Source organism: Martes martes, assembly GCF_963455335.1.
Source record: "Martes martes genome assembly, chromosome: 3".
NCBI classification, from domain to species: Eukaryota; Metazoa; Chordata; class Mammalia; order Carnivora; family Mustelidae; genus Martes; species Martes martes.
Window position 1 is genome coordinate 132,297,967 of NC_137890.1, and position 22,836 is coordinate 132,320,802.

The 22,836-nt window shown below is 40.4% G+C and overlaps 1 protein-coding gene across 1 annotated transcript in view; it reads left to right on the top strand.

Annotated features, from left to right (window-relative positions):
• STK39 (serine/threonine kinase 39) overlaps nucleotides 1-22,836 on the top strand; it is a 247,505-nt gene that overhangs the window by 175,815 nt on the left and 48,854 nt on the right. The window contains exons 14-15 of the mRNA XM_080798606.1: nucleotides 8,227-8,279; nucleotides 12,349-12,417. Of these exons, the coding sequence (XP_080654732.1) occupies nucleotides 8,227-8,279; nucleotides 12,349-12,417 (122 nt within the window). The remainder of the gene's footprint in view (nucleotides 1-8,226; nucleotides 8,280-12,348; nucleotides 12,418-22,836) is intronic.

A 22,836-nucleotide genomic window follows, 5' to 3' on the forward strand; every position in this document is an offset into this window, starting at 1 on the left:
AGTATCCCTTCCTGATCAGAACTCTTCAAAGTGTAGGGATAGAGGGCACATACCTCAATATCATCAAAGCCATCTATGAAAAACACACCGCAAATATCATTCTCAATGGAGACAAACTGAAAGCTTTTGCACTAAGGTCAGGAACATGGCAGGGATGTCCATTATCACCACTGCTATTCAACATAGTACTAGAAGTCCTAGCCTCAGCAATCAGACAACAAAAAGAAATTAAAGGCATCCAAACTGGCAAAGAAGAAGTCAAACTATCACTCTTTGCAGATGATATGATACTATAATTGGAAAACCCAAAAGACTCCACTCCAAAACTGCTAGAACTTGTACAGGAATTTAGTAAAGTGTCAGGATGTAAAATCAATGCACAGAAATCAGTTGCATTTCTCTACACCAACAACAAGACAGAAGAAAGAGAAATTAAGGAGTCAATCCCATTTACAATTGCACCCAAAACCATAAGATACCTAGGAATAAACCTAACCAAAGAGGCTAAGAATCTATACTCAGAAAACTATAAAGTACTCGTGAAAGAAATTGAGGAAGACACAAAGAAATGGAAAAATGTTCCATTCTCCTGGATTGGAAGAACAAATATTGTGAAAATGTCTATGCTACCTAAAGCAATCTACACATTTAATGCAATCCCTATCAAAATCCCACCCATTTTTTTCAAAGAAATGGAACAAATAATCCTAAAATGTATATGGAACCAGAAAAGACCTCAAATAGCCAAAGGAATATTGAAAAAGAAAGCCAAAGTTGGTGGCATCACAATTCCGGACTTCAAGCTCTATTACAAAGCTGTCATCATCAAGACAGCATGGTACTGGCACAAAAACAGACACATAGATCAATGGCACAGAATAGAGAGCCCAGAAGTAGACCCTCAACTCTATGGTCAACTTATTTTCGACAAAGCAGGAAAGAATGTCCAATGGAAAAAAGACAGCCTCTTCAATAAATGGTGTTGGGAAAATTGGACAGCCACATGCAGAAAAATGAAATTGGACCATTTCCTTACACCAGTCATGAACATAGACTCAAAATGGATGAAGGACCTCAATGTGAGAAAGGAATCCATCAAAATCCTTGAGGAGAACACAGGCAGCAACCTCTTCGACCTCAGCCGCAGCAATTTCTTCCATTGCCAAAGGCAACGGAAGCAGGGGCAAAAATGAACTATTGGGATTTCATTAAGATCAAAAGCTTTTGCACAGCAAAGGAAACAGTTAACAAAACCAAAAGACAACTGACAGAATGGGAGAAGATATTTGCAAACGACATACCAGATAAAGGGCTAGTGTCCAAAATCTATAAAGAACTTAGCAAACTCAATACCCAAAGAACAAATAATCCAATCAAGAAATGGGCAGAAGAAATGAACAGACATTTCTGCAAAGAAGACATCCAGATGGCCAACAGGCACATGAAAAAGTGCTCCACATCACTCGGCATCAGGGAAATACAAATCAAAACAACAACGAGATATCACCTTACACCAGTCAGAATGGCTAAAATTAAGAAGTCTGGAAGTGACAGATGCTGGTGAGGATGTGGAGAAAGGGGAACCCTCCTACACTGTTGGTGGGAATGCAAGCTGGTGCAACCACTCTGGAAAACAGCATGGAGGTTCCTCAAAAAGTTGAAAATAGAGCTACCCTATGACCCAGCAATTGCACTACTGGGTATTTACCCTAAAGATACAAACGTAGTGCTCCGAAGGGGCACTTGTACCCGAATATTTATAGCAGCGATGTCTACAATAGCCAAACTATGGAAAGAACCTAGATGTCCATCAACAGATGAATGGATAAAGAAGAATGGTATATATACACAATGGAATACTATGCAGCCATCAAAAGAAATGAAATCTTTCCATTTGCAACGACTTAGATGGAACTAGAGGGTATCATGCTTAGTGAAATAAGTCAGTCAGAGAAAGACAACTATCATATGATCTCCTTGATATGAGGAAGTGGAGATGCAACATGGGGGGTTGGGGGGTAGGAGAAGAGTAAATGAAACAAGATGGGATTGGGAGGGAGACAAACCATAAGTGACTCTTAATCTCACAAAATAAACTGAGGGTTGCTGGGGAGAGGTGGGTGGGGTTATGGACATTGGGGAGGGTATGTGCTATGGTGAGTGCTGTGAAGTGTGTAAACCTGGTGATTCACAGACCTGTACCCCTAGGGATAAAAATACATTATATGTTCATATAAAAAAATAATAATAAAAAAATTTTTTTAAAAAGGAAGGAATGATGGAAGAAAGGAAAAAGGAAGGAAAGAAGAATACGGGGAAAATTAAAAAATAAATAAATAAAGAAGAGAGGAATACGGGTAAGAAAATGGAGTCTTTCAGACTGTAAAGAGTGGCAGGATCAGATTTCCAGATAACAAGCTGCCTGGCTCCTGTGCCGGTCATGAGCTTGAATGTGGCTCGGGTAAGGGTTGTACACTGGAGAAGACAATGGGTAACATGCATTCAGTTCTAGATTTAGTTCAGATCTGCTAATCAGACATATGATTTTGGATATGTCCTTTATCCTTTCTGAGCCTCTGTTTCCTTGTCTATAGAACAACAGAGGTTAAGAGCCATCCCCGCGTCGAGAGTTGGGAGGATGGCACGAGATAACATAGTGAAGCACTAAGCACGTACTGGCAGACAGTAAATGCCATCACTTATTATTTTCCCCGCCTCACAGTGGAGGAAACAGAGGACAGATGCCAAACAAGTAGCAAGTGGATTTGAACATAGACCTCTGTCCCCACGGCTCCGTTACCTCCTTGGTCTGTGCCAAGTGTGGTGTGGAAAGAGATGCCCAGCAGGCTTAGTGGGAGCCACAGTTCCTTTCTCTCCTAAGCCTGTGGGAAGAGACTTCAGTTCAGTGCCAAGAGCAGGAAAGAAGCAAGCTAAACTAAAAATGACGTCCTGATTCTTAGCCCAGGCTGTTTGAAAGTCTCCATCCTGCTCCCAAGAAGGGGAAACATTCCAGGAGGATGGGAGTGGGAGTCCTTCTGGACTTCCTTCGATACCAGCGGCTTCATCCAGACCTGAAGTCTTAGGTTCAAATAAGGGAAAACGGGGGCTGTCCACTGCTTAGGAGCTAGGGGCTGCATCTGGACCCCTAGAAAACATGGTACCTGCGGGTGTTACCGGCACTGCACCACTGGGGGAAATGGTTGGTGTCCAGCCTCACTGCAGAGCATCCCTGGGGTGGAGGGTACACAGTGCCAATGGGGCTTAGAGTTGCTGATGCCCTTTAGCAACCGGTGGTCTCTGGGCTTCTAAGCATGTTGATCACATCTGGTTCTTAGGAGGGGGGGTGTGCCCCCATACTTTTTTTGGCGTGGGCTAAAAGACATGAGCGTGAAACTAAGGAATGCATGTAGTCGTGAGCTGGCATTTTGGCTTTGGAGCCCTCCAGGAGCAATAACTCTATCAGACTGTCCTGATGTGATACATTAAGAAGTGCAGAAAAATGCTACACCCTAGAAAATGCAAACTCCACCTACACAAGCCCACCATACCTCCATCACCAGGAACACTTACCTGCTCACTCACGTGATCGTCATCCCCACCCTCTGAGCCAGCCGCCTCACTGGAGGGTTCATTGTGTCACTTGCAGAGGAATTGAATGAGGACGGAGGAAAACTTTAAACCTGACAGTCTGCATCTCTGGATTTGTCACTTTGAATGGACATAGTAAATATATACATATTTATATTTTTAAATAATATATAGTGTATGTATTTTACATATAACCTATACATTTATATATATCTCGCATGTGCGAGTGTGTATGTATATTCTTTTTAAACATGATTGAGCCCAAATTCCTGCCTGGCTTAACCAGCTGTCACTGAGCAGCCATTGCCCTCTTTAAATGGGAAAGAAGCTTTCCAGCCGGCAGAACACACCTCCTTGTTTTTTTTACGGTACTTTCTGCTTTATTCATTGAAAGTTCCTGCAATGGTGCTTACAAATTGCTTGTGAGAATATAAATTGGTACAACTTAAATGAAGGAGAATTTGACAGTATCTATAAAATTGCAAATGCATTTATCCTTTGACCAAGCAACTTGCTTCTAGAAATTTATTTTCATACTCATGTATTTGCAAAATGACATAAGAACAAAGTTATTCATTGAGCAGTGTTTATAATAGTGAAAGACCAGAAGCAATCTGTTCATAGAATGGGAACTGGTTCAGAAAAGGATATCACAGACAACGGAATACTATGTAGCTATAAAATAAGAATGAGGAGCTCTCTATGAACCAATAGGGAGAAATTCCAAGGTATATTATTAAAAAAAAAAAAGGCAAGATCCAGAGCAATGGATAATAGTGTGTTAGGTATTAAACAGGCTAGAAGGACCTGTGTGTATATATTTGCTGATATATGCATGAAACGTCTTGGGATATACAAAAAACCTATGTCGTTGAGGGGGGACCAGGTAGTTGAATGACAAGAGTAGGAGGTCTAGTTTTCATAGACTACCCTAATGTATCTTCTGGGTTTTAAACCATGTGATGGTATTACCTATTTTTAAAAATAAATATTCTGCCTGAGCCCTGTAGACATTTGCCGTTGTGATGTAATATATATCTACAATGAGAAATAAGCGTTTGTGCCTATCAAATTTAGGAATATGTTTTTTGTCGGAGTGGTTTTTTGTTGTTATTTTGAGCATTAAAGGAGTGTTTGGGTTTTTTTTTTAAGGATTTTATTTCTTTATTTTAGAAAGAGAGTGTAAGCGGGAGCAAGAGGGTGGGTGGTGTGGAGGGAGAGAGAGAGAGAGAGAATACCAAGCAGACACCACACTGGGTACAGAGCCCAAGTCGGGGCTTGATCCCAGAACCCTGAGATCATGACCTGAGCCAAAACCAAGAGCCAGACATTCAACCAACTGAGCCCCCCAGACACCCGAGGATTAACAAGGTTTTTGATAAGAGTTATCAAAAGTAGCCTGGGTCTTAAAGCTGTTACTCTCAAGTTTTAAACATTTCCTCTATAAAGTTGCACAGACTTAGTTTCTGGCCTTAAATCATACCTATTTTCAGCTTCTTTGAAATCAAGAATATCCTGTGCCATATCAATTAAAGTAAATGTACTTTCAATTAAAGGTGTTAAGTATGAGTCTGAAAAGATTAATTCTTTATAAAAGGATGACCTTCAGTAGTTAGATCCAATTAGGCATTTTTCCAACTATATTTCAACCTGATGAGACAAGTCTACTACTCACAATCAATCACTGTGATCTTTTCAAAGGCAAGTATTTTAGGTTCAGAGTCATAAAAGAATGACTCGATTAGGCAACCTCCATAACTCGAGCCATAGTTGATGTAGAGATTATGGGTATTGGATATTGCTTCTGTGGTATTAATTTTGAAAAAATCAGGATGTGTGTGATGATATTCTGGATACAGTTCTTATACCTCTCTTCTGATAGCCTTAGTAGGACAAACTAATTTAGACAAGACTGACCAAAGGAGAGAGAGAGAGGGAAGGAACAATGACCAAATTAGCATCAAATCAAATTCTTTTTCATTTTTTCCTCCTCCTGTCATTTCATTATTAAATACACAATAAATAGTTGCTTTCCTAGTGATCACTTTTTTTTTCTCACTGGACTGTTTTAGTTCTAATTCAACCTTTGTTGATATATAGCACATAAAACCAAGACTATTAAATAAAAGAACGCTTGCTGATCTTTTTATGGTAATGTGAAAAATCTTGAGGAATATTGTTTTTCTCAAAAGTGAAAGGAATTGCGCTTTTCTGTATTTGCATTAGGTATTTCCAGTGTAGAATTGTTGGTCCTCAGTCTGCCACTCGATCTGTCAACTTGGAAAGACCATTGAACGCACTCATCTAAAAAAATGGAAAACAAATAGTACCTACTTTGTATATCTCAAAGATTGATTGCTGGAATCAAATGAGATTTGATTCATGAGATTTGGTATCAGTGTTTCTCAAAGTGTGGTCCTATGATCCTGGTGGGGGGGGTCCTTGACTTGTTTTCAGGGAGCCCATGAGGTCAAACTAATTTTATAATAACATTAAGAAATTGTGTGCCTTTTTTACTCTCATTATTTCAACATTTAGAGTGGAATTTTCCAGCGACTGGCAACATGATATGTGATATTGCAGCAGATTGAATATAGAAGCAAAAATAAGAACCCATCTATCTTAAGCCAGACATTGTAGAGGTTTACAAAAAAAAAGAAAGTTTGAGAACTGTTGATGTATATGAAAGCACTATGTGAATGTGTGGTGACATTGGTAGATAAACAGGGCCACAGGCAAAGAGCCCTACAACGGTAGGCACTGATTGTTCATGGCCTGCCCCATCTCCTGGGCGGGGTCACTTGGTCTGGTGTCCAAGATGATCTCTGAACCATCCTCATTTGTCTGCAATTTCATATGTTGGTCCTATATCTACTTTTTTAGCCTGAGAGTCCATAATTTTCGGTCCTTGGCCCTGAAAAGAGGATGTTAAAAGAGGCCAGCTTCAGCTGTTGCCGTTATCCCCCCTCTCCCCTATCCTATTCTAACTCTGAGAGGAATAGTGACAGTCAAGGTGGGGACACCTGGGAAAAGATGCACCATGGTTTAAGGCTCTTACATGACTGTGGCCTGAACTTGGGCATCTCTTGGATTCCTGACCCTTACTTCTCTGTTGTGGAAAAGTGCAGACTTAGGCCAGGGCCAGCTTCTCTAGGCATGGGAGAAGGGCTTTCTCTAAGTCAGTACCTTGCTTTTGTCATTTTTCTGGGCCTCCTGCATTTGGTGTGGTAGGATGTCATAAGGCCTGAAGAACCAAACTCAGGCTGGAGACCAAGAAGGGCCCACAGACTGGTGGCATCATGATGTGGGTGCTGTACATAGAGACCTGGAGGTACTACCCAGAGTTCTAGAGTCCCAAACTGGAGAACTAAACAGGGTTTGATCAGACTCTCCTGGCACCAGAAGGAGGCTGTTTGCGATGGGCGTTCAGGCCATCTCTGTCTCTGTCTTGGACCTTTGGCAGCTGACCAAATAGTTTGTAGAAATTATTATTTCCTGTTTCCTATTGCAATTTCTTACGGTACTTTTATTACCTTTAATTGTAGCATCTGTTGAGAGTTACTCATAATATTTCAGTGTTCTTATGGGAATTTAAAACCATTCTAATTATAGCTCACTGCCCTATATCATTTCTTGAAATAAAGCTCATATCTTAGGTATTTACTTGGGCCATATTTCCCTAGTGTCAGTTTTTGGATTGAATATACATATGTATGTATATAGTACAGTTTTATGTAAGCATTTTATATTACTTTTAAAAAGTTTATTCATTGGATAATTTCACAACATTCAGGGGTTCCCCTCTATGTAGATAAAATTTTTAAAAAATATTTTATTTATTTATTTTTTTGACAGAGCACAAGCAGGGGGAGGAGCAGGCAGAGGGTGAGGGAGAAGTGGGCTCCCGCTGAGCAAGAAGCTCGATGCGGGGCTTGATCCCAGGACCCTGGGATCATGACCTGAGCTGAAGGCAGAGGCTTTAACCCACTGAGCCACCCAGGCGCTCCCCCTGCGTTTTTTTTAAAGGTTTTATTTATTTATTTGACGGACAGAGATCACAAGTAGGCAGAGAGAGAAGAGGAAGCAGGCTCCCTGCCGAGCAGAGAGCCTGAAGCGGGACTCAATCCCAGGACGCTGGGATCAAAATTTTTAATAACAAAATACATATCCTTTTGTGGGCATTTTGATGCATGATTTAATGTACAGTGTTGTCATAAGCTTTACCGCTGAGACTATCTTTCCTATTTGTTTCACTTTGAAAAATAGTTGATGAAATACTATTTTCAGGAAAGATATGAAAAATGTCTCAAATAATGTTTATCCTAGACTGAAATCTGAAAATTTTAATTATGGAATTATATTTAAGGTTATTGATTGAGTGTAGATTTTATGAAAGAACATTTTATTTTTGGAATTTTGTGAAGTAAACATGTTTATATAAGGTAAATTCGATCAGTTAAATATCTCCCCTTTATTATTGTCATAACTATCTCCTGTTTTTGAGGAGGTACTCAGAGGTAACCCAAAACTGTAAATGCTGTCTGCATGTTAGTAGCATCTTGTAAAAATTGGAATACATTTAGTTTGATTAAACTGTACTTCACCGGATTTTAATGTGCTATGTGTTATGTGTTTCAGAAACTCCAGAAAGGAACTTAATGACATACGGTTCGAGTTTACTCCAGGAAGAGGTAAGTTTTAATTGAAATTATAATTTTATTGCTGCAAAGAGCATTGAAGAAATTGATTACAAGTGTGTGGCGATAATTTGCTATTCAAAACTGCTTTCTCTAAAAACGAAGAAAGGAGGATGGAGGGAAGGGAGGGAGAGTGGAAGGGTTTGCAGTAATTGGGGAGAATCCAGACTGGACCGGTACTGACTACATGAATTCCTGTGACGTGCTGCACGGTTTACATACACGTACAAATGAAATATGTTAGCTCAACCATGAAAAATACTGGCATGGTGACGTAGGGCCTAAAGGACCCTGTGATACTGAGCAGCACAGAGCGTTCCTAGTGAGAAGTGAGCAGCAAGTCACATGTCACACAAAAAGTGCTCTGCTTCTCCCCTCTCCTCTCATCCATAGAGCTTGGTAGGAACGTTGTCATTCTCGCACCTTCAAGGCTAGGCTGCTTGCCTTCTCAGCTCCTAGATGCCTGGGGTTCGCAGACCTCGTCTCATTTCTTGGTATCTTTAGCACTTGACTAAGTGCCTGCTATGCAGGAGAAACTCAAGTAATTTTGGTTAATTAATGGATAAGTAACACATATGAACAGCCTTTGGAGACCACAAGATTCTTAGTTAAGCAAAAATTGCTATTTCCACTCTTTAGTTTATAACCAGAACAACCCAAAGAGGTAAAAATCAGATGCTATAATGCTGAGACTTATGGTTCTCCCTGACCTCTCGCTTCAGATTTTGAAGCACATGAAAGCAGCCTCACTATCTATACTGAAAATTTTTTAAAACACAATACATGAGGCTCATATGTTTGAATATATTAATATACATTAAGCTAATAACACTCCATAATTATTCGTGTATTTGAGCTCCATGTAAATTTTGATTTGATTAAATAAGTCATATTTGCTAAAATTTTGAAAATCTAACATTACATTGTTAGAAATGTAAGAGGACGTAAACTCAGACATGTACAGGAGTCACAGCAAATGGTGGGGACTTCAGGAAACCAGACAGGCCTGTCTGTTCACGTTCAGTTTAAAAACAACAACCACCACGACAACACTGCTGGCCGAACAGAACAAATTCCTGGGCCAAATGTGGGCGTAGACTTGCTGGCCCTGGTGTCTAGTCCCTTGTCAGCATAGAGATTTAATGATTCCCAGTCTATTTGAATTAAAGTAACATATGAAGTACTTGTTTCAAAGTATAGGCAAATAAGGCCCCGATAAATTTGCTAATTGATCTTCCTTTCTGGGAACATCCATCCTGGGCAGTTTAAAGTCAGTCTATGAAATCATATAGCACCAATTTCTATTATCCAAAAGCTCTGTATTTTGTCACGATATGAGAATATTGACCAGCCAATAGTGTGATAAAATCTAGTAATTACATAATAACTGTTTCAAATAGGGTGAGTAAAAAAACAGATGCTTTTCTCAAGGGTTTTTTTCCCCCCATCTAATTATCTAAATTTGACAGTGGCAGTAAAAATTAGTTTGAATTTCAAGAGATAACCAAGAAATGAATTTCCAAGTTGAGGATTTGGGGGGAGAAGATGGCCCTCTCAGCATCACCTGGCCCTTTGTGCTGGCTTTGGCAGCCTCGTTTGACATTGTGGGTTGAGTCTGCTTTTGTTTCCCAGAAAGCACTGCAGCGCTGGCTTCCTGATGATAGCTGGCCTTCCCTGAGCAGTGGGCACAGGCCATTAGTAACGGAAACAGCATGGATATATCACTGTCCCTCTGGGACTGCCAATGCTGTCTGCATTTCAGATGCTGTCTGCACTGTTCATGCCTGTATATTGTGTCTGTGCTGTACGCACCCATAAATGTGTCATACGTCATAGGGTGTATAACACAAACAGAGCAAATATTCTCTGTCTTCACTTGAGAGTGAGCCCTTTGCATTTATTATGTTTCTGTATATTCTGTAAACCAGAGCCTATAGGATTATTTATAATGATTTAATCCTGTTTACACATTAGGAATGTTAAGCAGCTTAAAGAAAAATGTTACCAATTCCCTCCCAGTTTCTGTTCTGAACTATAACTGATATATTACTTACATGCATACAAATTACTTGGTTAATGGTGCACAAACATGGACTTTCCCTTTGGGGTCAAAAATGGCCAGCACGATCCTTGACCCTTGTGCTATTTGAATGCAACTCATCTGGTATTCAGGGGTCCTGAGAACAAGAGGAGATGCTACGAACTTTAATCGCTGGGAATGTCCTTTGCCTTGGTACTGTTTTAGTGATAGCCCACAATGTGGATTTGCTTGATTTTTCCATTTTCAACTACATTCCGTGAGCATAGCTCCTTACTCAGATGTAGGATCTTATTGATACTTTAGAGGTGGTGATCACAAATCCAGAGGTTTTGATAGATGATCAGTCCAGAGAAATGCCATCACTGCCTACTGTGTGCCCTGTTCCTACTAGGTAGGCACCTTAATTTAACATGCTTTTTATGGGGAAGTTTCTGGCAGCATCCAGGAGGATGAGATTTTGAGGCCAGCATATTCCAGTCGACGTTGTGAAGCTACATCACATGCAGAATAGAGCCTCTCACCCTAAATACCATGCTATGGGATCATTTTATCCCTGAGAGAATTTTATAAGGTGTTTTTTTGTACTTCTAATAGTAAGAAGAACCCTGACAGAAGCCCACCTTCTATGAAATCTCATACTTGAGGAAGATTCCTTTTTCTTTTCCATTTCCTTCATGTTATTCCGTGTCATTCATGATAAAATGGAACGAGTGAAATGATGGACTGCCACAATGTCTTTAGACGTACATCGAGTATACAGTGGCTCTCAAAGTGTTTTATTGGAGATCCCGGAGATTGGGCCGTGTATGGAAGGGAGAAAAGAGAGTGCGTTAGAGCATGAAGTACATTTCAGATGGTCTTTGGCTGAGCGTCATCCTCATGGCTACCACTGATGGAGTAATTACTATGTGTCAAACACTGGGCTAAACACACGAGAACCCACAAATGTGAACGATAACTTCACCATCCGTGACATGCTCACGTGAGCGCCCACGCACGTGCACACACACTCTCTGAGGGCGGCCTTAGGCAGAGCCAACTGCCACTCCATTTAGATGCTTGTTTGGTTCAGCAACAATGCATGGAGGTGCTCCCTGACTTTGGGACACACTCTAGTCAAACCTTCTTCTAGGTTATTAGCAGCTGCTGAGCCAGTCTCTTCTTACCCAGCCACAGTTCTGGACATTTGTGATAACGTCACAAGGCCATGGGGACCATGTCCTCTCCCTTGTAAAAACACAGGGGTTCATAATGGTTCTTTTGAGCACACTGCCATTTACCAGTTTCTCTTTACAAGTCTTCGAACAGACTTCTCTCATATTACCATGTTCATTCATAACCTTTCAATTAAGTGATTGTGGTTATATTCACTTGCTACAGTCTGTTCAGTCCCATCTTTATGAGATTTCTAACTCCTGTCACTTATCATTGAGAAACTACATTCTTTTATACAACCACATTTTCTAAGAGAATGAACTGTTGCTATCAAATGATCAATGTCATGTTAAAGGAGTTTCTTAATAGCATAAATTCAAATAGCTCATCTTAATAGTCCAGCAAGCTCAAAGGCTGTTTGTACCAAATATCAGGTTGTGTCAAGTCCTGCCTGTTCAACCTTTGCCATAAATTCTGACTCAGTAGCTACTAATGATAGAGAAGGATTGATGATGGCTGGAATTAACCTTGGCAAGAAAGAAAAGCAGTGTCATTGGGGGCCATTATGAGCTAACTTACAGAGGTACATTTGAGGATTAAGTCAGGTGGTAGCCAAAGGGCAAATGTTTCTCTGAAAATGAAATCATAATTTCATTTAATCTCTGTTGAATAAATACCAAGATGCAAATTATATATGGCAAAATATATTTTATATTGCCTCTGATTTTCCCTTCTGATAGAATCTGAATTATTGAATTAAAACACACGTGGGTGATTTTCATAAATGAAAAATATCTTTTACATTGTACTGGGTTGTTGATTTTTATTTTATGGTTACTAATACATATTCATTTCACATTTGGACAGATACAGCAGATGGCGTATCTCAGGAGCTCTTCTCTGCTGGCTTGGTTGATGGTCATGATGTAGTTATAGGTAAATCATTTTTTAGTATACAATGTCATTTTGTTGATCTATCAAATGGAAATGCATTTAGAAATGGAAGTTTTCATAAAGGAGTAATTTACTCTGGGTTTTTTGAAAACTTCTTGAATTCTTTTATGTGGGAGAAACATATATGAGTCATATTTAATCTTTTTTAAAAAGCTCTTAATGTAATTCTGTCCCATTTCATATGAACCTCACTCATTAGAAATATGACAAAGAGCCTAGAAGACCCAAAAGCCCACACATAACAAAAATATGAGACTGTAAATTTCCATGCACCAAAGTGCAGGAACCTCTAAGGTCCTTTGTCAGAGTTTCGTTGGGCACAGTTCTGATGGACTTAGGTATTAATTTCCCCAACCACTAACAAGATTTATCACAAAAGTCTTAAGATTGGATGGGACTTAGAGATCATTCAGGTCAGTTCTTTCACTGTATGGACAGGGACACGGATTCCTAAAGGGATTCTTTGTGTTGTCCGAGGCCATGCCACTGGGTTGGGGCAGTGGAGCTTTACTTTGGGCACGGGCTCCAGTTCTACTTCTTTGAGAACGCACAGGACTCGCTGTCAGGAGCAGGACATGACTGGTGGACTCCCCAAAGGGCACAGGAGGCAGAGAAGCTGTAAGAGGCAGATGCTGTCATCTAAGAAAAAGTATAGCCTGGTTCCACCTAGCGTGAGCATGAGACGCTCCATGTTCTTCAAATAATCCTAAATTTGTGAAGATTTTATAATGGAGCCCATCACTGGGTATTCACATTGATGGCCCTAAGTAATTAAGATTAGTTAATATGTTATTAATGTTAACTATGCCATATTATTTGCAATTATCAGGGTAATTAGGATAATATGAATGATGATAAAATGTCCTTTAAAAATAATCAAACTAAAACTGATGCTTAAAATGACTTGGGCCCCACATGCACCCAGGTGTTTATAGCAGCAATGTCCACAGTAGCCAAACTATGGGAAGAACCTAGAGGCCCATCAACAGATGAATGGATAAAGAAGATGTGGTTATATATATACAATGGAATACTATGCAGCCATCAAAAAATGAAATCTTACCATTTGCAACGACATGCATAGAACTAGAGGGTATTAATGCTGAGCAACATAAGTCAATCAGAGAAAGACAATTATCATATGACTTCCCTGATATGAGGAATTTGAGAGGCAGGTTGGGGGGTTTGGGGGGTAGGGAAGGAAAAAATGAAACAAGATGGGATTGGGAGGGAGACAAACCATAAGAGACTCTTAATCGCACAAAACAAACTGAGGGTTGCCAGGAAGAGCGGGGTAGGGAGAGGGTGGTTGTGTTATGGACATTGTGGTATGTGCTGTGGTGAGTGCTGTGAAGTATGTAAGCCTGACAATTCACAGACCTGTATCCCTGGGGTAAATAATACATTATATGTTAATAAAAATAACTAATAATTTAAAAAATGACTTGGGCCCCTTAAATGACATGTTTTAACTTAAAAAGAAAATCACTTGCTCAAAATAAATCTTTTCCCCAATAATGCTGAAGACTGTGGCTGAGGAAGCTTGAGGTGGATATGCTGACCCATCACAGTAATCTGTTCCTATAAATTCTATAATATAGGTCATTATAAGGTGAATTACTTTAGGGAGTAGCTGAGGTTTTAGTGGGAAATCAGGATTTTGAGGAAGAATCTATATCTCTTTTATGTTATTGATACACAAACGATATGTCATAAGTGTGAAGATACCTTTATAATTAGAAATAACTGAGCTCTTTTCCTTTTAATTGTATATGGTATACATATTGATTCCACAGGGAAGCTCTGATTCCTCTGCCAAGTGGTGCATATATAAAGAGATAGAGACATATTTTAAAGAAATGTGGCATACACATATATACAGGTGCATGTGTATTTCCTTGTGTATTCCATCTCTCACATGTTCCTTTAGAATCTTGCGAGATCTCATGGGCAGCTGAATGGTTACCAAAATGTTCAGCTTGAATGTGAGGGGGAGCCTAAGCAATGAGGGCAGCTCAGCTTTGGTGTCTACCGTAAATTCCATCTTAGAATTCTTTCTGTGAACAGTTCCTTGATATATGTAGATACTTTTCTCATTAGATAAAGTGAGCCTATACCTTCGTGTTGTACTTGACCTGACAAAATCAGGAGGAAAGTTAATGGCTTGATCAAGATTCCTTATAAGGTGTGTTTTCCCTGACAAGAACTATCGTCCATACACGAAGCTGCCTGAATTAAAAATAAATAAAGATAAGAACTTTCTTTTAAATACCTGCTAATTAATGTCCATTATTGGGCAAGAAGTTAAGGATGAAATAGTCTTTTGAGCTGAGTTGATCCTGGCAGGTGGTAGGGAACATGAAGAGTAAGAGAGATTCATGGAAAGATACCAGGTCACAAGTTTTTGTAAGCATGGGCTTGCTTCATGCCTTCAGTCAAATTTAGTATACCGCCCCCCTGCCCCGGCTCAGCTGAACCTAAACTAAAGGATTTTTTGGAGGTTGAGTTTTTTAAAGGTGGAAATTAGGGCATAATTCCTGTACAACTTACTGTGCTTTAAATACAGTATCAGAAAGCTTCTGCTTTTTCATACTTATTCTGCCAAAAATTTTTGATTTTGTCTTTGTTCCCCACCTTGGAGTTCCTCACCTAGGGTGTGAGAATTAGACCAAGCATACAATTCCTCCTCCTCTGATAGCACTAAAAAATGCCCTACAGGGATATGACACCTAAGAGTTAAGGGTATTTGAGAATATCATTTGATTATCTTATCAATTCCATAAGGTAAAAGGACAGGTTGTTTTTAATCCATATTTAATGGGTGTAAAGGGGAGGTCAAAAGAAGTTTCTGGGTTGTTGTAGCTTGTCATGGTCTTTGAACTTGGCTTTTATGACTCCAAGCCCAGAGCCTAACCCCCAACCCTCCCTGTACAATCAATTCAGTATCTTCAGCCTTGAAAAGTAGACCCAGATCCTTTTAAATGATGGTTTTTTGGTCTCCTGGTGGGGGGTGGGGGAGGATAGCATATCCTTACTTGTTTTTCATGTATCAGTAGATGGCTTATATTTTAATTGCAGACTGTTAGATAAAAGTGTATAATTCTGTTTCCCTCGAACCTGTCCCAGCAGTTCTCTGCCTTCTCCTTTATCCTCTGCTTCCCTCTTTTTTTTTTTTTACATTTTATTTTATTTTTTTTCAGTGTTCCAAAATTCATTGTTTATGCACCACAGCCAGTGCTCCATGCAGTACGTGCCCTCCTTAATACCCAACACCAGGCTGCTTCCCTCTTTACATTTTTATTTCTTGCCTCTTAGACGAAGTCCTCTCTTTGCCCCACCCCCGAGACAGCTATTTCTCCACCCCCTTACAGCTAAACTCCTCAAGAATTGCCCCTGACTGTAATCCCTTTCCTCCCTCTGTCTCCTGAACCCACTGCAGTCAGGCTTTGAGCTGCCCCCTCCGCTCACCCTGTACCTTTGCAAAGCCCCGCCTGGGGAAGGCACCCACCCAGCAGGGGATGAGTCCTGAGTTGGAGCAGAGGTGGGCGCTGCTGGAGCAGAGTGAGCCTGAGGGGTGGAGGGAGGATCCCTGGTCTGTGAATGAGGGCAGGCCACGGGCTAGTACCTCAACCTGGTGGCTCCATTTTTCCTCCCGCTACAAGGCACATCAGCAGCGCTGGGCAGAGTTGACTGTGCCTTCCTCCATGAGAACTTTTTCTATTTGTTTTTTAGGATTCCATTCTTGGTTCTCCTACCTTATTGGTGTTTTCTTCTCAGGCTTTGGTTGCTCCCCATCCCACCGACCTATACATATTAACATGGGACTCATGTTAACTAATATTAACCCAAGGACTCAGGTTGCATGTCTCTCATGAGTAATCACTCACTCCTTTGGTGATCTCCTCTCATTTCGTGGTATTAATATTTTCGCTTTCTAATGCCCAAATATGTATCTCCAGCTCACACCTCTCCTTTGAATTCCAGACTCCTGTCCAGCTCCCTCTGTGGCATCTCCCCATGGAAGGCTGGTAGTGTCCCAGGTTTACTTAACATCAGAATCCAACCCCTCATGTTTCCTCCCACTTCCCCTGGCCCTGCTCCCTGGGTTGGTGTCCGCTCTATTCAGGTGCTCCAGCCAAAAACCTGCCTTGTCCTTGGTTCTTCTTTCTCTCCTACATGATGTTCAGTCTACCTAAATGTACCCAAGATCTGGCCATTATTCCCATCTTGCTTCCCATCCCATTTCAAACCTCTCTTATGAATCTCTTACTTGAATTTCTGTGTTCATCTCCCTGCTGGTCTCCCTACTTCTGTCCTTGCTTCCATTCAGCCTGTACCGGTACAAAGTAAACCAGATACAAAAGGCACATGTAATGTGATTCCATTTAAATGAAATGTCTGGACTATGCAAAGCTATAGAGTCCAAAAGTAGATGAGTGGTTGCCAGGGCCTGAAGGGGAGTGACCGCCAATGGGTATGCGGTTTCTTTTTGGGGTGATGAAGTTGCTCTGGAATTAGAAGTGATAATGGTTGCACAACCTTGTGACTATACTATAAACCACTGAATTGTGCGCTTTAAAAGGGTGGATTTTATGATATGTGACTTATATTTCAATTTTTTAAAAAGCCAGATCACATTAATGCTTTGAATAAAAGCTCTCAAATGGCTTTTCCATCCCACATCTCAGGGGCTTACAGTCTCCTGCATGATCTGTCCCCTGTCACTTCTTGGATTTCGTCGCTCACTTCTGCTCTCCCTGTTGCTCATTCCACCCCAACCATAGTGGCTTTTGTCCTTACTTTTGCCTTCTGCCAGATCGCTCCTTCCCTAAGTACACCTGTCTACCTCCTAAGGCTTAAATACTGCCTCTCAAAGGGGCCTTCCCCGACCAGCCTACTTAAAATTGCAACCCATCCACCCCCCTCCACCCCCCTTCCTCATTTAATCATTTTACCAAGTCTCTCTGGGTGTAATAGGCTGTCTGTTTCATTTATTTAGTTAACTACATAGGATTTTCCCTGGAGCCTAAGTTTCTTAAAGGGCAGGATTTTTATCTGTTTTGTTAACTGCTCTGCTCCCACCCTCCCGAACTTTGTACTTCACGCAGCTGGTGCTCTAGAAACACTTGTTAGAGATCAACAAATGTCATATTTAAACACAGAGGTATCTCATAACATTTACCTCAGGAACAAAGGGTTTTTTGAGCGTAGGATCCTAGTATCTTAAGGATCTTATTTTTGGGAGTGCCGGATTCAGGTAGCATTTTATAAATATGAAATATGTTCAACTTGACAACTGTACAAAAAAAAATAGTCTGGTTCAGCTTAGAGTGTTGGCCTCCAGAGATCTGAATGCTTTCTTCATGTATTTTTCCATCTTCTGTAATAGAAAGCGGTTAACATTTAAAGAGATTAAAAATCTTTTTTTCCCCCTTTAGAATTTTCTCTTGAATTAGAGTAAATGTTTATAGCAACATAAAAAAAAAAAAACCTGAAAGAAGCAATAGTATATGTTACAGAGCAGTAAATGTTAGGATTTTACTGTAATGTAGCAAACATAAGTTAACAACAAATCCTCAGCACCTAGCTTCAGGGCGATCTGCCTTTAGTGTGGGAACCTTTACAAACCACGGTTTGGATTGTAGAAGGAACGGTGTAGTGACATGGAGTGATTGCTTTTGTGCAAAAGCACAGCGGTGCAGAGATTAAATGCACTGTGTGTAGGCTGAAATCATAAACGCACTTCAGTTGAGCTTAAATACAGCTCTACCTTAAGGCAAGAAACAGAAGACATTTTTAGGCCTTGAGTCAGTGGAAACAGATAGGACTGGCAAGGCTTCCTGGGGGGGTGTTGGTTTAAAAAAATAAGTTAACTTGGTAAGATGCAGAAGTTGGTGATCTGCGTTTATAAATTTGCATGTGTTGCTTGCCTGGGATGGCTGCTAAATGAAGATTGACCAGATCTGAGTCCCCATTTCACCTGTGTCAAAGAGGGATCCCAAGGATCACTGATACAGTGAGGCAAGCAGAGCAACTTGTTTCCTTTGCCTTCTAGTTAAAAAACAGCCGATCAGAAGTTTCCTCTGCAATAGCAGCACAGGGGAGGGGAAAAAATAACAAACGAAACTCCAACTCATGTACAAAAGACAATAAAAATTCTGAATTTTGTTCAGGACTTGTGATACAAGATCTTTTTTAAAAAAATATTTATTTATTTAAGAGAGAGTGAGTGAGAAAGAAAGAGCACAAGCAGGCACAGAGGGAGAGGGAGAAAAACGCTCCCTGTTGAGCAGGGAGCCTGATGTGGGGCTCGATCCCAGGACCCCGGGATCATCACCTGAGCTGAAGGCAGACACTTAACCGACTGAGCCACCCAGGCGACCCGAGACATATTTTTGAGTCTCCTTTGAACGAGCATTAGAACCTCAGCAGTGAAGGAACATCAGTTGGTGTCTGAAGCTAGCCAGTTGTCCATCATGCTCAGCAGCTCCTACAAAGGCCCCATCCAGGGGCTCGGGTTCCACAGTGCGTGAATGCTGGGCAGCTGCCTTCTGGAAAAATGCCTGCTGACTGCTCTTTGCTGGGTTTTGATACCACCATTTCCTGGCTTTTAGGATATATATCTATATCTATCTTTCTATCTATCTATCTATCTGTGTGTGTGTGTGTGTATACGCATATATATACACACGTGTGTGTGTGTGTGTGTGTGTGTGTGTGTGTGTGTGTATTTTTTTCCCCTTTAAGTGAAGGTTAGAACCAGCTGTTGGAATTTCTGTTTCCTGAGAAGGGAGCTGTGTTTCTGCAATCATTTATACAATTTCCTGTGGTAGAGGTTGACCAGGCTGACTCATTATTACCGCGCCGGAAGCTGATATTAGCTATATAGATGCTCAGAGCTCTCTCAGCGGACTTTTGGGCAGACTGTTGATGACCCTGGAGTGCTCTTTTCCTGCAGATGAGAATCCTGTTCACAACCTGTCTGCCCTTCAAGAGGTACCATAAATGTCATCTCCACGAAGGCTCTGCTGCTTGCCTCTTCTTAACAGATCCAAGAGGACAGCTTGTCTGTGTGGCAAACACCAGAGACCTGTACTGTACCACGTTTAGGGACCCGTGGCCTTCACCCTCTTCTTCCCGGTGCCTGCCTTCTCTTTGTCTAGAGGTTGAGAGTGCCTTTAGGGCAGGGTGAGTCTTCTATTTTATCGAAGCTCTGCCCTTCTTGGTGCATGTAGGCACTAAGTAAAGATGCCTGTGGATCAATGAATACAGTTAATTCCATTTGGCAAACTGCATGTTGGCATAGCCCTGGGATGACTAATTGGAACAATACAAATATTGTTGTACCTTCTCAAAACTGAAGAGTGATTCACCGTAATTAATGCTTTCCTATCTCTCTGCCCCCTTCAGCTCTTTTCCTAAGAATTGACTTCTCACGTGACTTTTGAGTCTTGGGGGAAAAAATATGGTTGGCCTAGAAGGCCTTTTTTCTTCTTGTACTTGTTGAAGCCTCAGTGTTTGTCTCAAAGCCTGCACCCTGAGATGTCCCTAACGCACTTATCTTGGGTGCTTGTTAAAAATGCACATTTCTGGGTTCCAGTCTAGAGCCACGGAATCTGGAATCTTGGGCTTATGAGTGTAGAAATTTGCATTTCTAACATGCATCCCAGGTAATTCCTATGCCCAGTAGACTCTCCTGGCCGCCTCTTTGGTTTCTGCCTGCAGTAACCTTTGGAGACTGTTTTGGCTTATTGCATCGTCTGTATCTTTTCCAATCTCACCGATCTCTGTTGCTTTTCTGCCTTATTTGAGTCTTTTCTCCTTTTTAAGAGTCTGTTTTAAAACTGTGCCAGTTAACTTTTTAAAACTGAGTGTGTATAAATGGTATAGATATGCGGCAATACCTCGCTGGTATAAATTTTTACCATCATGAGTCAGTACAGTTTTTATTAAAACGACTGCAGGTCAGGAAGCGATAGACTTCATGGTGGCTTTCAGCTTTTGTGCTTCTAGATAACGGCAAGGTATCTTCCGGCTCCAAAGTGTGCAAGCAACAGAAACTTTGCTCGGTCATGAGCATGTAGTTGATGTATGAAGTGCTTTGTTCCCCCAGCTATGGCCAGGGACAGTACAGGCTGTTGTGAGTAAGCTGGGATTTCTTGAGCAGCAGTATGCTTTTACAATGAAAGTCTTGGGAAAGCGTGAACATATTCTCTTATATTCAGTTCAGCGGTTATGCTGTGATGTTTACTGATGTTGAAATTCAGTAAAGGAAAACTTCCATTAAAAAATATTGTCTCTATTATACAACTGGCCTATGGTTTTCAAGTGGTGACAGATAATAAAAAGAAAAGGAAGAAAACTCCTTAAGCCCTTTCTGGGTTTTAGACAGGCTTGGAGTTAGTTGAATGATGTCAATAAATACAGTTGAGTGATTCCTGATTAAAAGTTGTCTGTATGTTAAGTTTAATAGTCTAGGGAATTAAGGACTGAAAGGGGCTTGGGAGAACTATGCTGATTGCTTTCCTTATATGTATTTTCCAGAAATAGATGAGCTGTTTAATATGGCACAGCATTACCATTTTCAGGAATATGCCACATTACAAATTTGATTGTAGCTCATTGCTCCTGGTTTCCCAAGTATCTCTTTTTTCTTTTAAAAAGTCTTTATTGAGGTACCATTCCCAACACAGGATCAGTTCTTTTAACATGAAAAATTAGTATACAGAAATTATTTAAAAATATTTACGAGTGTTAAACTGGACTATCTAATAGAAAAGTATGATGCATTCAGAGGAATGACTACCAGTTCTAGCTGAATTAAAATACTCAGAAATCAAGTTCTTTGGAAAGGGCTGGAAACAGGTTTGTATAAATTTGTAGAACGCATACACACACACTTTTGACATTACTTTAGTCCAGACCTAAGTTAATGTATTTTTAAGTTTATTTGCAACAGAAAGACAGACTGAAGTAAGATATAATTCTTACTTTAACAGCATAATTTTTATAGTCTGATGACCATACTCCTCCTGCCCCCCCAAAATCAGGGAATTAAACAGAAGAAACATTTTCTCAGGAAACCACGTCAGAAAATAAAATAAGCTGCCCACACTTATGAGGAAATTTGGTGTCAGCCCCCGCCCCCCCCCCCTTACTGATCTACAGATTCTAATGGAAAGTGATTGGCTAGCCAGAGATAAGAGATAAGGAAAGTGATTAGCAGACTTACTGTTTATAAAGACATTCTGATTTAGGATCAAGGAGGCAATTTAAAATGAGCTTTCAAGGGCAGCTGGGTGGCTCCGTCGGGTGAGCACCTGCCTTGGGCTCCCTCAAGTCATGATCTCAGGGTCCTGGGATTGAGCCCTACATCTGGCTCTCTGCTCAGTGAGGAGTCTGCTTCTCCCTCTGTAACCCCACCACGCTTGCATTCTCTGTCTCTCTCCTCTCTGAAATAAATAAAAATCTTAAAAACAAAAATAACCCTTTCAAAATACAGGCAGATGTTATTTCCAGGAACTTCTAGAAAAGCATAGAATAACACCTGTAATTTCCCCAAAGGTTTTCTCAGTTTCTGTGTTACATGATTATGAATTAGTGCAGCAGTAAACCACACAGTAAGCCCTAATTTTCTAATTAACTTTGTCACTTTTTATTTGGTTAGGAATTGTGGATCCTTTTTAAAGCCACTGATACAGATAGACTCCAGTTAAGATCTGTACTTAATTTCACTTAAATGAAACAAGAGCTTGCAAGTGGATTAGTCTTAGGTATTCACTAAGTTAGTAGTCTAGCTTTTTTCAATTCCTTTAAGCTGTCCTGCTTTAATTCATCTTAATCTATATTTTAACTCTAGAATCTGATATGCCTGAGGATTACATTCAATATAGCCAAACTTTCTAGCTGTAGAATTACAATAAACTCCCAAATAACCAGTCCCTACTTGTAGTGAGAATATCTTTCTGGTGAAAGTAAAGTAGGTTTATTCTTGGGCAAGAAACTGAGGCTTTCTAATATTACCATTTTTTTTTTTTTTTGTGACTACCAGGTGTGTTGGATTTAAATTAAATAGCTCTTTTCCTAACATTCTGCCCTATTAGTAGATAGTAGATTGATCTGTCTTTAGGTATAGTGAGTGAGTGACTGTGTGTGTGTGTGCCCACTTCAGAAATCTTTGGGCCCACATGAATTTTAACTATACCATCAATAGTATAGTATTGTAGATACATGTACGTGCTCAACTGTGCTTGTTAATAGATTGACAGGCAAATCTCCTAATCCCAAATCAAATCCTTGCTATTCTTTTCACTCTGCTAATTGAGATGAAAGAGAAGATACTGCCTCCTAATTTCTTACATAACAGAAAATAGAACTCCTCGTTTACCCAATCAAAAAAAA